This window comes from Eriocheir sinensis, chromosome 65 (assembly GCF_024679095.1).
Source record: "Eriocheir sinensis breed Jianghai 21 chromosome 65, ASM2467909v1, whole genome shotgun sequence".
Classification (NCBI taxonomy): Eukaryota; Metazoa; Arthropoda; class Malacostraca; order Decapoda; family Varunidae; genus Eriocheir; species Eriocheir sinensis.
In genome coordinates, this window is record NC_066573.1 from 9,144,943 (window position 1) to 9,159,709 (window position 14,767).

The 14,767-nt window shown below is 42.5% G+C and overlaps 2 protein-coding genes across 3 annotated transcripts in view; one reads left to right on the forward strand and one right to left on the reverse strand.

Annotated features, from left to right (window-relative positions):
• LOC126987605 (guanylate cyclase soluble subunit beta-1-like) overlaps positions 1-14,767 on the reverse strand; it is an 80,516-nt gene that overhangs the window by 60,777 nt on the left and 4,972 nt on the right. For both annotated transcript variants that reach the window (XM_050844726.1, XM_050844725.1), the window contains exon 2: positions 805-878. Coding sequence is in view for 1 of the 2 variants with exons in the window: in XM_050844725.1 (XP_050700682.1) it covers positions 805-878 (74 nt within the window). In the remaining variant the exon portion in view is untranslated. The remainder of the gene's footprint in view (positions 1-804; positions 879-14,767) is intronic.
• LOC126987604 (head-specific guanylate cyclase-like) overlaps positions 1-14,767 on the forward strand; it is a 376,569-nt gene that overhangs the window by 59,755 nt on the left and 302,047 nt on the right. The gene's annotated exons all lie outside the window — the stretch shown is intronic.

Sequence of the window (14,767 nt, forward strand, 5' to 3'; positions counted from 1 at the left end):
TCTGATGCCTGGTTCTGACACTTCCTCGTTTCTCACGCGTACTGTTTGGTTCTTTAAGACTCACAAAAACATTCACACACATGCATTGATCTTTTCCGCCTTCCCTTCCTTCCTTCTTACTTTGGTCTCATACTTACACTTACACCCACCCACACCCGCACACTCCCTCACTCTTCCTTTCCCAAACAGACACATATTCCATAACTCATCTAATCCCCTTCTTTTCCTTCCCTCGCACACTTAACACTATCTCATCCTTTTCCCACTCATGTATAACGCCCATAACTTTTCAGATTCCCTTACTTTTCTTTCCTCCACGCTCTTAACACCTCCTCTGCACCTTCCCCCTCCACACCTTCAGACATTTACCTCCCTACTCACACACTTTGCTCCCTTACAGACACAAACGAATGCACATTTTCCCTCCTATCCACTCACACACTCACACACTCACACTCCCTCCACATACACCCCCGTTTCCTTTCATTCCCTTCTCTCACACACTCACACTTTCCTTCCCCACCTCACACTCTGAAACTCTCCCCCAAATTCCCAGTGACACCTCCCAATTCACACTTTCCAATTCCCTTCTTTCCCTTCCCCCACACTCTAAAACTTCCTCATCACATCCCCACTCCCTCAAACACCTCCCTCCGAAACCTTCCCCCAAACACCCACTGACATCCCCCATGCTCTCCTGTCCTCTTTCCCTCCTCCAACACTCTCCCTCACGTATCGTCCACCCGGTCAACTTTCGCCTCCTGTCCTGACACACTCGACTCATTAGCAGTCTGAGGAACTTACTTGATGTCCTCCCAAGTGTCGTCCCCGAAGTTTCGTACCACCAGCTGCTCGATAGCGTAGTTCACAAAGCCGTACTGAGGAGAGAAAAGGAGAAGGTTAACCGTCACGAGGATAGAAAGAAAGTTTGTGCAAGAAGGAAGGAGGAAGGCCAGGCGGAGGGAGAAAGAAATTAAAGGGAAAGTGAGGAAAAGAAAAGGTTGAGGAGAAAGAAAAAAGAGAGAAGGTTGGTTGTAGCGTGAGGGGAAAAAAGACGTGTAGGAGGGAAGGGAAGAAAAGAGGAGGAAAGTAAAATGCAGAGAACGAAAGGAAAGGAAAGCAAGGGAATTTAGACAGGGCGGCGTTGAAGGAAATAAACTGAAGAAAAGGTCTGCTGTAACGTGAGGAGAATAAGACGTGTATAAGGAAGGGAAGAAAAGAGAAGGACAGTGAATTAGAGAGAACGAAAGAAAGGGAAAGAAAAATTTGGATGTCACATGTGGAGAATGAGGAAATCCGGGAAACTAGAGAAGAAAGATTCGAAAGGAAGGAAAAACGGAAACAGGAAGATAAAGAACACCAAAAAAGGTATTAATAGTTTGTTATGTGAAGAGTCCGTAGGAAATCCAGGAAACTAGAGAAGAGAGATTCGAAAGGAAGGAAAAAATGGAAACAGGAAGATAAACCCCCCAAAAAGGTATTAATAGTTTGTTATGTGAAGAGACTGAAGGAGTGTAGATAGAAGATGTGAAGATAGAGCGGTAAGAAGAAAAGATAGTTAAACGTATAGTGAGCCAAGCAAGACAGACAGACATAGACAGAACCAGAGGAAGAAGGTAGAAAGGAAGAGAAGAAAGGGTAGGAAAATGGAAATTGAAAGGAGAGAGAGGGATAGAGAAGATAAGAAAAAAAAAGATGAGTAAAAAAAGACTTGCTTGCAGACAGACAAAACAGACAGACAGAATAAAGCACAGAGAGAGAGCTCCATCGTACTCACTCACAGACACACACACACACACACACACACACACACACACACACACACACACGTTAACTATACCTGAAAAAAAAAAAAATTCGCACCAACTTTTTTCGCTAGTCAATGGCGCACCTGACTTGCCTCGACCTTGTCAACAATAACAGATTCGGCCGTTAACACTTTTTTCCCGTTGTTTTTTTCCCAATAACCAACACAAGCCATTCGTCAGGGGGGTGATTGGCTGGAAAGGAAGGTGGATGGAGGTCTGAGAGGGGAGTGAGTGATGATGGGTGGAGGGGTGGAGGGGGGTGGATGAGGGCTGGGGTGTGGAGAGGTAAAGGTGTTGTAGGGCTTGTAGATAAAATGAATACTCTCTTTTATTAACATTAACATCATATTTTGTTTTTCTATTTACGTATTTCCGTGTTTAAATTTATTTCTTTATTTATTCTGGTAGTTTGGTAGTTGGTCAGTTTTACATGTCGGTACGAAGGTTGGTAAGTGTGTGTGTGTGTGTGTTTGTGTGTGTGTGTGTGTGTGTGTGTGTGTGTTCTGCCGGAGTGGAGAGTTCGTGAGTGATGTTTGTTCCGGTAGTTTGTTTGTTTGTTTGTTTCCCGCCGCGCGGAGGAAGCGATGGACGGCGCTTGTGTTCGAGTTTGTGGGTGCTTGTCTGATATACGTGGAGTGGGCGTTTTTGCTTGTTTTGTGTGTGTGTGTGTGTGTGTGTGTGTGTGTGTGTGTGTGTGTGTGTGTGTGTGTGTGTGTGTGTGTGTGTGTGTGTGTTTTATGGATGAACGGAGATTGGGGTGATGACAGGGATGGAGAAGGTGGGGTTGGGTAGTGGTTCGGGTGGCGGAGGTGGTGGTGGAGGCGGTGGAGGGGGTTGTTGTGATTGCGGTGGCAGTGGAGGGGGGGTAAGGTTGTGTAATATTTAAGGGACGGAATAGATCGCCTGGTGGAAGCGGTGCCGGACTGACAAGCGTGCTTTAAAACTTCAATCGGCGAACGTGAGAAAGGAGATAAAGAAAGAAATATACTATACTCGTAAGCCCCTGAAAAGATTAAGAAAGGAAAAGCGATGCGGTTCACAAAGATGCAAGAAGTAGGATAAAAATAAATTAAATGCCAGTAATAAAAGAAATGAAAAAATGACTATTTAAACGCAAAGAGAGAAGGAAAAGTATGAGAAAAGGAGTATAAAAAGGAGGAACAGAAATGGAAAGATGACAATTTAAACGCAAAGAGAGAAGGAAAAGTATGAGAAAAGGAGTATAAAGAGGAGAAACAGGAATAGGCAATAGAAGAACAGTGAAGGAAATGCAAAAAGCAAAGGTGATATGAAGTTAAGAAATGCAACGGTTAGTCTGTGTCTAGGTCCTACAGGCTTAACCCGGTAGCTGCGGAGATCATGTTTAAACCATTTCATAATATATATCAACGCATTAGTGATCAGTTTATGCATCTATTTTGGGGAGGTCTTTATCATGACCAAAAAATGCTACTAGGTTAAGGGCAAATGCTACGGAGATGAGCACTGAGGCCATGCGCATCTATACCTTGTTCTCCCTTAAAGTAATATGTGTTTAGGAGCGAAGGGTAGAGTGCTTCATACTGATTTCCTCCCTTCACCAGAATTAGCAACAGAAAAATGAAAAAAAAAAAAACTCTGCAACTCCTACATGAAGTTCTGCGCTTAACTTCAAAAGGAAACGACATATGTATGAAGAAAAGTGCATGCAGCGATGACCAGGCATTATTATTGTGTGTTTCATTGGAAAGAAGAATACTGGTTAACCTAGTAGCAGCGACGGGCCAAATTTGTGACTTTACCGTGTACCAGCGATGGGCCAAATTTGTGACTTTACCGTGTACCAGCGACGGGCCAAATTTGTGACTTTACCGTGTACCAGCGTCGGGCCAAATTTGTGACTTTACCGTGTACCAGCGATGGGCCAAATTTGTGACTTTACCGTGTACCAGCGATGGGCCAAATTTGTGACTTTACCGTGTACCAGCGATGGGCCAAATTTGTGACTTTACCGTGTACCAGCGATGGGCCAAATTTGTGACTTTACCGTGTACCAGCGACGGGCCAAATTTGTGACTTTACCGTGTACCAGCGACGGGCCAAATTTGTGACTTTACCGTGTACCAGCGATGGGCCAAATTTGTGACTTTACCGTGTACCAGCGACGGGCCAAATTTGTGACTTTACCGTGTACCAGCGATGGGCCAAATTTTTGCCATGATATAAACCCCCAAAATAGATGATGCATAAACTGATCACAAATGCGTTGATATATATTATGAAATGGTTTGCGCGAGTGATGTTTTTTTTTCTCATTTTTCTCGCTTGGAGGGGCCTTTAAGAAACATGGTCCCCGCAGCTATCGGGTTATAAAATGAACCGGAAGGCTTGCAGACGAAAAGTGCGGAAGGCGGAACAGAAGGAAATAGTTAAATAATATACATGGTAATATATATATAAGTAAAGGAGAGTGAGGGAACGGATAAAAAATGAGAGAGTTCTGTGTCGGAGGACGAAACGGAGACAAGACACCTTTCCAACCCAATATGAATTCTGGGTTTGGATATCCTTATACTTTTTCGCTTTCTGGGGAACAACTACATTTTTTTTTCTGCATATATTTGTTTTTTTTAACCCTTGAGTTGTCTCCTTTCCTGTTTAAAAAAGTGTGAAAAAGGAAAAATGAAGCTTGATCAAGGAGAGGAGTATTAAAATCAAGCGTTTGGTCACAGAATACGTCGTGAATTATATCAGTTTTTTTTTTACTTGTTTCTTGTCAACACGTTGGTCTGCTTCAAAGAACTATTGGTGTGTGTGTGTGTGTGTGTGTGTGTGTGTGTGTGTGTGTGTGTGTGTGTGTGTGTGTGTGTGTGTGTGTGTGTGTGTTCGGGCGTCTTTTCGTGTCATAATCCTCTGAAAAGTTATAAGATTTCGTTCTAAGTATTTGTTTTATCATCATCTGTCAACTTTTAATTTATATACGAATGTTCAAATTGCTTTTTTATTATATTTCCATAGCGGAGAGTTGTTTCCTTTGTAACGCTGTATTTATGAGATTTGTTTTACACAGATATTCGTAACAGCAATTTTCCGCTATCTATCTTTCCCCAAAACTTTTCCGCGTTTCATTTCCTCAGCAAATTTCTTCTTTTCTCCTTTTATTTCAATTCGATCCACGACGCTGTTCGGAATCTGCTCTCGCATTTTCCATTAAACTTTTTACAATCTCAATCATCCATCATCATCATCATTATCATCATCTGTCTCCCCAATGCCTGTGTGCCCCCTCTGTGCCCCCAATGCCTGTGTGCCCCCTCTGTACCCCCCAATGCCTGTGTGACCCCTCTGTACCCCCCAATGCCTGTGTGCCCCCTCTGTGCCCCCAATGCCTGTGTGACCCCTCTGTACCCCCCAATGCCTATGTGCCCCCTCTGTCCGCTCTGCAAACTCCGTCATCGCCTTACCGTCGTTACGTTATAAGCCCCTCCCATGGTCACTAGACTCACCTCATTATCAGTAAGTTTGTTAAGTCTCCGCAAGAAGCCTCGATATTTTCTTCAAAAGATTTCACATGTTTTTTTCCTCGACCCCTTCCTCGCCTCCTCCTCCTCCTCCTCCTCCTCCTTCTTGTCTTCCTGTTTGCCTTTCTTCTTTGGTTCGTTTGCTTTTTCTTCTTCTTTCGTTTCTCTTTTGCCTTTCTTTTATTTCTTTCTTATTTTTTTCTTCTTATTTTTCATTTTTTTTGTTCTATTCCCATTTTCTTCTTTCTTTCTTTTTCTTTCTTTCGTTCGTTCCTTTTTAACTTCTTTCTTTCCTTCTTTCTTTCTTTCTTTCTTTTCTTTCTATTGTTCTTTCTTTCTTTCTTTCTTCCTTTCTTTCTCTTTCTGTATCCGATCTTTTCTCTATTGCTCCTCGCATCCTATTTTTCTTCCTCTTTCCTTTAACAGATCTTACATGTTTTTTTCCACCTCTTCCTCGCCTCCTCCTTGTCTTCCTTTCTCTCCTGTTTGTGTCTTTCGCTTCTTTTCTCGTTTCTTTGTTGTCTCCTTCTCTCTTTCTTTATCCGATCTTCTCCTCTTACCTCGCTACATCTTTGTTTTTCCTTTCCCTTTTCCTTCAACAGATTTTGCTTGTTTTTTTCTTCCTCCTACTCATCCCCTTCTTGTCTATTTTTCTTTGGTTATTTCGTTTCTTCTTTCGTTTCTTTGTTGCCTCCTTCTTTCTTTCTTTTTTCTTATCCGAGTTTTTCCTCTTCCCTCCCTGCATCCTATTATTCTTCCTTCTTTTTTGTTTTTTTTAATCTGTTTTCTTATTTTTTTTCAATGTCCCATCTCTCAAGTTCCCAGCGTTTCCTACTTCTTCCTTCCTTCCTTCCTTCGTTCCTTCCTTCCTTCCTTCCTTCGTTCCTTCCTTCCTTCCTGTTTTCTGTCCTTCTATACTCCCTCTCTCTGTATCATTTCCCAACCCCTTCAAGTTTAATATTATTTTTCTTCTTTTTTTTCTTCCTTTTCTTCTCTGTTGTCTTTTTTTCTTTTTTCCTGTTTTTCTTCCTTATTTCCCCTTTTTCTTTCTTCTTTCCTTTATCTTTTTTTTCTTCGTTATTTTTTACTCCTTCCATCTTTCCCTTCAATTTTCCATTCGTACTTTCCTCTCTCTAAATCCTTATCGTTAACTCGCTCCTTCCTTCCATCCTTTCATCCTCTCTTGCTTCCCCTGACTCCTATAAACTCCTTTCCATGGTATCTTTCCTTCCTTTTTCTTAATCTTCAACCCGTTTCATCTTCCTCCCTTCCTTCCTTCCTTCCTTCCTTCCTTGCCTTCTTTCTTCTCTCTTCATATCGTGTTTTCATCCTTCGTTTATTTTCCATCCTTCCATCCTTCCCTCTCCATCTTATCTCCTTCCCCCTTATCCTCCCCTCCAATCCTTCTTCTCTCTCTCCATCCTCCCTCTCCCGTCCCGTACGCCATCAGTATTCAAGGCGAGGGAGCCCGGTATAAGTCACCTTTTAAATGGCTCATGGGATGGGGCGGCGGCGCGGGAAAAAAACAAGACCAATGCCTCTCCAGGGACGCGTATCACAACCTGGAGAGGGCCACAAGACGGCCCTCCTTCAGGTAAACAATGTCGGAAGCTGCGCAAAACAACTCCTCTGGGAAGACCTGGAGTGGGGGAGGTGAAATTGGCTTGCCCTTTCTTTCTGTTTGTTTGTCTGTCCGTCTGTGTCTGTGTCTATCTCCCTGTAAGCCTGTGTGTTTATCTGCCTGTCTGTGTGTGTCTGCCTCGCTCTCTCACACGTACGCAGCCCCTCTCCCCCACACAAGCTCACATATTCTCCTTTCCCCTCCCCCTCCCCCCACACACTCCCCTCCCCGCCCCCCTTCCTCCCCCATCCACACAGGTAGGGAAAGAGGATTACCTGGGCGGGCCACTGTTTTGACGCGGCACGTGGGAAAGTAATTAAGGCTAGGTGAAAGAGAACAAGGGGTGGCGGTATTAAAAACTGGTGTTGGGATTATTAAGTGGGCTGGCGGGTGGGCTGGTGGGCTGGTAGGTGAGTTGGTTAAATGGGTAGGTCGGTGAGTGGGCTGGTTGTAAATGGGTGGGTGGGTTAGTTAATGGATAGTGAGTAGGTGAGAGGACTAATGGATTGGTTGGCGGGTGAGTGATTGTCGGGGATACCATTTTAATTCTGTCTTCTGAAGTGGAGTGGAGGACAATATTTAGTTGGATGAGAGGGTGGCTGGGTGGTTGAGTGATGTGGCTCAAATTCGAATTCTATATATATTTTTTTATGGAAGTGGATGACAAGGTAAATGGATGAAGTTTTTGCTGGCTGTAACTTTATTATATTGCTTTGTTTATGTCTTTTTTGTTGTTGTTGTTGGCGAGGAAGGGGAATAAGGAAGCGGTAGTCTTTGAGGAGAGAAGGCGAAGAGGATAGATATTGAAGGAGTTTGTAAAGACACTGAAGTAGGTTACCGATATTATTGTTACTTGTGTTCAGTGTAGTAGGAGCAAGAAACGAAATCTAAATGAAAGTAGTTAATAAATAGATAAATAAGTGGTTGTGCAGGTTCGCTAAAGAATGTAAAAAAAACTCGTAAATGAAAAAGTAGAAAGAAAATTATATCGAACGGAGCAAAATATAAAAAAAGAAGAAAATTAGAACCTAAGCCCAAAATGGAAATATAAATAAAAGGAGTTGGTAAATAAATGAGTAGATAGCTGTGCAGGTACGCTAAAGAATGTGGCGTGAAAAAAAAGACAATAAAAAGTAAAAAAAAAAGTAAATATAAAAAGTGAAAAAAAAAGAATCTATACCCGAAGGAGACTTGAAAAAAATATAACCAAAATGACATAAAGAGGACATTTTTAGGTCATTAATGAATTAGTTATGGAAGTAGACAGGTGCGCGAGGCGGTCATTAGCGTAATTGTCTGCAAACGTGTCCCTTTAAGTGTGTTTATCAGAGAGCTCTTAATGTTGTCACGTCCGTCATTATCCGGCGCCGTGTTGGTAATTAGGTTGACCGGGCCACGGAACAGGTGTGGAGTGCTCATCATCATTATTATTATTATCATTATTATTATTATTATTATTATTATTACTATTACTATTATTACTACTACTACTACTACTACTACTATTATTATTATTATTATCATTATTATTACTATTGTTTATTGTTTTGTTCTTGTTCTTGTTATTTTGTAGTTATTTTGCTCTTGTTTTATTTGTTACTGTGCTGGAGGTGCAATTTGAGATATCGTCATGTTGTTGTTGTTGTTGTTGTTGTTGTCGATGATGCTCAACTAGATATTCAGTCTTGGGTATCATAGAGAAGTGGTATTTTTTTTTGCAGGTAAATATACTTAACAGCCAGATTAATGAAGAAATACAAGAAATATATATATGCAGACTAGTGGTTTCCTAGCGTTGGTATTTCATTCTTTTGACGTCACAATTGCTATATGTTTCGGCGAGTACAGAGACGCAACGATGTAATATTTTAATTATTAACGAAATATCACACATTGACAGAATTTTACAGAGAGATTTACAACCCTTCCCCCGTCTCTCCCTCACACACACACACACACACACACACACACACACACACACACACACACACACACTCACGCACTCTCACCCTCCTTCCTCTCCTCCCTCTCACACACTCTCTCGTTGTCTCCTCTGCAGCAGAATTAATGGACTTCACAATGTGTCGTTCCCTCGTCCACCCCTTTGTCTGTGCTTCATTTCGTCGCTGGATTATGTTGTCTGTCTTGCTACGTGTGTCTGTCTGTCTGTCTGTCTGTCTTTATTCACATTATGTCCCAGTCTGTCAGATAATGGGTCTCTCTCTCTCTCTCTCTCTCTCTCTCTCTCTCTCTCTCTCTCTCTCTCTCTCTCTCTCTCTCTCTCTCTCTCTCTCTCTTATCTTCTATCTATCTATCTATCTATCTATCTATCTATGTTTTCAATGTAGTTCCTCGTGCAATATTACAAGTTCTCGTGAAAAAATGCTGTTCAAAATTGCTGTAAACTATTTTTTTTCACACGGAAAGGTTTTTAATTCTCTTGTTATCGAAGCCGCGCCGTGTGTGTGGAGTTGCCCGACCGAGCAACTTTAAAAGGGTATCACTACTTTTTCTCTGTTCTCGGCGGCAAACTCTGTAATTGCGACGCTCGTTTAACATATCGTTAGTGTAATTTTCTGTCTCGCTGCAACGGGAGGAAAAAGCGGCAGTGTTTTCGTGATGGTAACACAATTATATTCCTCCTTTTTACTCTTTTAATTTCACTCTTTTTATTCCAATATTTAGATGGCTCTTTCTGTCTGGGTGGTTTAAATGCCAATTTTTAATGTATATTTGATTGGGCTCACCGTTGTTGCGATAAAGAAGTCTTGTTAAGATTTATTTTCGTTTTACATTACAACGGAACACTGATATTTGTCCACTATGTAGTCAGTTGATTACAGCGAAGAGCAGGTCAGAGTCAGCATCATTACAATACACCACATTAGATACTTATTTAACCCCTTGACTGCGGATTTCCTACAGTCAGACATCACCAAGCTACAGGAATGGAACAAAAAGTGGCTGCTACAATTCAATGAAGAAAAATATAAAGTCCTGCACACCAGTACCACATGGGAAACACTCCACTATCCACCACAGAGGCAGAGAAAGACTTGGGAGTATATGTTTCCAGGCTACCAGTAAAAGCCAAATCCGTGCCAATCGCAGCGGGCGGGTTAAAGGGAAGAAGTATAAAGAGAACACAAGCTGATGTATAACACTATTTTGTTACTTTTTATTAAACATCTCGTATAGTTTGCGGCACTTTTTACAACTAAGCCGTGATAAAGTTATTGTCATACTAATGATATAGCTTGTGGGGATTTCAGTAAAGCTTCTTAGAGAAAGAGAGGAAATATTCAGACAACAAATTAGCCAACCTACAACAATATCAGGGTATTAGAAGCAGTAAGTAGCGGCCTTTTTATTATTATTTTTTTTACGCCCTTGCACTGTCTCCTCTGCTGTAAAAAAAAAAAAAAATTAGGACACCTTTCCTCCCAAAATTGACCTCTTTCGGCCACGGCTTTGGATTCTTAAAAGGAGCAGCGAGTAGCGGGCTTTTTTTTTTTATTATTGTTTCCTTTTTTGTGTGCCCTTGAGCTGTCTCCTTTGTTGTAAAAAACCGCATAATTCAACCGAGCTTTTCGTCTGAAATGCTCTAATCGCACCCAGTGGATATCTAATAAGAGGTCAAGTTTTTTTCGTTAATGTGTGAGGCATAGCGCCGGTCAGTTGTCTTGTGGGGGCCGTGGTGGTTGGCCCAGTGCAATAGTTTCGTAGGGAAGTTTTATTAATAATGGCTGCCGCTAAGTCTATATATACCAAGTCAAGTCACTGCTTCAAAACTGCGACCGGTACGTGCAGGAGGCGGTTTGGGGGCGGAGCAGCGGGATGACGTCACTTGAAGGTAAAAAAAAAAACCTGCCAGTTCAGGGGTGACTAAAGTTGCGGCCGTGTGTGCACTTTGGATGTGCATGCTTGTTTTCTTTCACAGCGCGTTCAGGGAAGCCACTGATGAAAAAAATATGCCTTTTTATTGTGCTATTGCGTGACTGTAATTCCAGTGCCTACAAACGGCGGTGTGGGGTGTGAGGGAGGGCATGTTGAAGTGATTGATTTAAATTAGTCCGCCTTTCTTTGTTTTCTCTAAATCCCTGTTTCTACATTCTCTAGTTTGGCTCCAAGCAACGTCACGCATAAGCCACGCCTCTGCCGTGTCCCCTCCCACAAACCTGCGTATGACTTGACTTGGTATATATAGACTTAGGGCTGCCGTGTTACATTACTCTTGCTTGGCCGTGCATGCTGCCCTCGATACTCCTCGTGATTAAAGAAGCTGATATCAGGGTCGATTGACGGCCATCTGGACATCATCTGGATATAGTCTTCGATCGCTCTTTGATGGGTGAAATTGCTAACTGGTTGGGGCGGGACTTGAAGCAACGTTCCTGGAATCACCACGCTCGCTCGCCTACCACTCAGCCATCGCCCCCTCCCCTTCCCGCCTGTAATTACGACTTATTGAAGAGTTCCAAGAATTTATATGCAAAGTGGCCTTCGAACGTAACGAACGCATTACATCCTGTCGTCTTTCTAAAAACAAACTTCGGTTCATGTTAAAAATCTTCTCATAAGCAGATGTGGAAGTTTTGATAGTCTTGGGGTAAAATTTCTACGACTTTGCAATCATTAGAGCTTATGTGGGAACTATACCATCGTTTGTTCTTACGTGTGTCTTCGTTAAGTTTGTTGTGTGTATCTTATTTAAGCATGGAGGATTTTCTGGGCTAATATTTCAACGCCTTCGCAATTTTCCTAACCTTAACGAGACAGCGAACATCCTTAACGTTCTCCACGCTAAATTCGTTGTGTGCTTCCGGTAGCAGCAACGTTCAGTAATATCCAGAACCATAATTTGCTAATCTCTTGAATAAATTTTGTACGTCTTTGCAATTTCCTTATCTTTTAGGGAAGAGATATCATCTTTTACCGCTGCTTATTTACCTTTCTGCTGGTTAAGAAGAAAAGGTTTGCCGCCACGAGGATGGAAGAAAAGTCGTGTAGGAAGGAGGAATGCCAGAAAAAAGAAAGAAAGAAAGAGAGAAAGGAAGGAAGGAAGGAAGGGAAGGAATGAAGGAATGAAAGAGATGGAGGAGAGAAAGAAAGGAAAGACAGAATGAAAAGGAAAGAAAAGAAAGAAAAAACAAGGAAGCAAGGAAAGAAGGAGAGATAAAAAAGGAGAGAAAAATAAAGAAAACAAGAAAAATCAATCAATTCAAGCAAGCAAGCAAGAAAAAGAGATAAGGAAAAGAAAGAAAAAAAGGAAAGTTAAAGAAAAGACACAAGAAGAAGCGTTTGTTGTAGCGTGTGAACATTCCCCGGCGGTAAAACAAGTATCGGAATATTATCACACACACACACACACACACACACACACACACACACTCGCTCCGCCGCCGCCCCGCTACCCGCTCCATTATCCTCGCTATCTCCGTCATCGCTAATAATATCTCCATACCCATCCGTTCTGCGCCGCCCTCATCATCGCTGTTATCATCACCATTACGCTGATGGTTATTGACAATATTTTCGGCGGCGTGATTAACGATAGCTTCATTAGCCTTTTAATTAAATTTGTCTCTTGCCTTCGTCATTAATATAAGTCTGAAAAACGTTCTTATGATATTGATTGATAAATAGGTAGGTAAACTTATAGATAGGAAAATATGATAAGATATAGATGGAAATATAGATAGCTGGATAGATAAAGAGATAATGTGTGATATTATTGGATTTACTAAAGGAATTTTTCGGCGGACTTGTTAGTGAAAAAAATATGGACATTGGAAAAAAATCACAGAACTGGACGTGAAACGGGAAATAATAAGCCGTAACAAAATAAATGAATAACAAAACAAACAAGAAAAAAATACACAAGAATTATACATGTAAATAAGTCGAGACGTAAATATTCAACAAAAAGAGTTAGAAGCAAGGATGCATTTTTTCTTCCTGTTTTCCTTAGAATGGCGCGGGGACAGAAAGGGAAGGTAACGGAGGGAAGGGAGAGAAAGTTAGGGCAAGGAAGAGGGAGGGAGAGTTTTCAGAAGGTAAACGCACACACAGGAAGGCAAGGAGGGGAAGGGAAGGGGTAGGGTGGTTTAAGGAGAGGGAAGGAGACAGTCTTCAAAAAGTATGGTAAGGAAGGAAACGGGAAAGGGAAAGGAAAGAAGGATTGGGTAAGGGGAGAATTTTCAGAGGAAGGGAAGGAGAGGAGGGGAAGAATGTTGGGGTTAAGGGGAAGGGAAGGGAAGATAACAATTTTCAGAGGAAGGGAAGAAGGGGAAGGGGAAGAATGTTGGTAGTAAAGGGTAGGGAAGGGGAGGGAAGGGAACAATTTTCAGAGGAAGGGAAGAAGGGGAAGGGGAAGAATGTTGGTAGTATAGGGAAGGGAAGGGGAGGGAAGGGAACAGTTTTAAGAGGAAGGTAAGGAGGGGAAGGGGAAGGGAATTAAGACTGGTGTAAGGGGAGGGTGTAAGGGAGGGGATGAGACAGTCTTCAGAGGGTAAACTTACACATATTTGAGTCACGTACACAAGGGGCGAGAAAAAGTTTAGGCAATTACCCCTAATGCTCCCTTAAAGAAAACGGGAGCCGGGAAAATGCAAACAGGCAACAAAAAAAGAAAATGGGCCAGAAAAATGGGCAAACAGACTCGGAAACGAACTTCACACCTAAAAATACCACGAGAGAGAGAGAGAGAGAGAGAGAGAGAGAGAGAGAGATCCAAAACAGAAAACAATCCTAGAGGCGAAACATCAAAGAAAATGGACATGCAAATCTAGGTCGAGGAGGAGGAAGAGGAGGAGGAGAAGGAGAAGGAGGAGGAGGAGGAGGAGGAGGTGGTGGATGAGAAAGAGGAAGAGGAAGAAGAAAGAAAATGGAGAAGCAGGGATAGGAGAAGGAGGAGGAGAATAAGAGGGAGATCGCGAAGAAGGAGGAGGAGGAGGAGGAGGAGGAGGAGGAGGGAATAGAATGAAGAAGTGGATCAGGAGGATGAGGAGGAGGATGAAGAAGAAGGAAGAAAACGAAAAAGTAGGAGATGGAAAAGGAGGAGGAGGAAGAGGAGGAAGAAAGTGAAGCAGAAGGAGAAGGAGGAGGACGAGGAAGAACGGAGAAAATGTACGACCAGGAAAAGAAGGAGAAACGGGAAAATAAGGAGACAGCACTAACAACAGCAACCAACCACCGAAGATGTAAAACAGCCTCCATTTCGGCTTATATTACCTTCCCCTCTAAACCCAGACGAAGGTAAACGATATAATGACAGCGTAATGACACCCCTGACCGCGAGATGAAGGAGGGGGGGGGGGGATGAGGACAAGGAGGGCGGCGGGGAAGAGGGATTGGCGGGAGGGAAAGAAGAGAGAGAGAGAGAGATAGATTGAAGAGAAGGAGAGTTTATGGGGTAAGATTTTTTCATGGGTTAGTAGAGGGATGACGGGAAAGGTAGAAGGGTAAGGGAGTAAGGTAGTTTCATGGGTAAGGAGAGTAAAGGGGTAAGGTAGCTGTCGTGGGTATAGTAGAAGGATAAGGAGTAAGGTAGAAGGGTAAGGGAGTTAGGTAGTTTCATGGGTAAGGAGAGGAAAGGGGTAAGGTAGCTGTCGGGGGTACAGTAGAAGGATGAGGAGCAAGAAGGAAAGGTAAGGTAGTAGTTTCATGGGTAAGGTAAGGTAGAAAGGTTAGGTAAAATAGGGAGGGGAGGAGGAGGAGAGTGAGCGATGGGAAGGAAGTTGAAAGGAATGGGGAAACTACTCCAAACTATTTCTAATCAATCTTTTCAAATTTATCTTTCTGCCCTGGACGGTGGGGGAAAAGCAATTACGCAACAA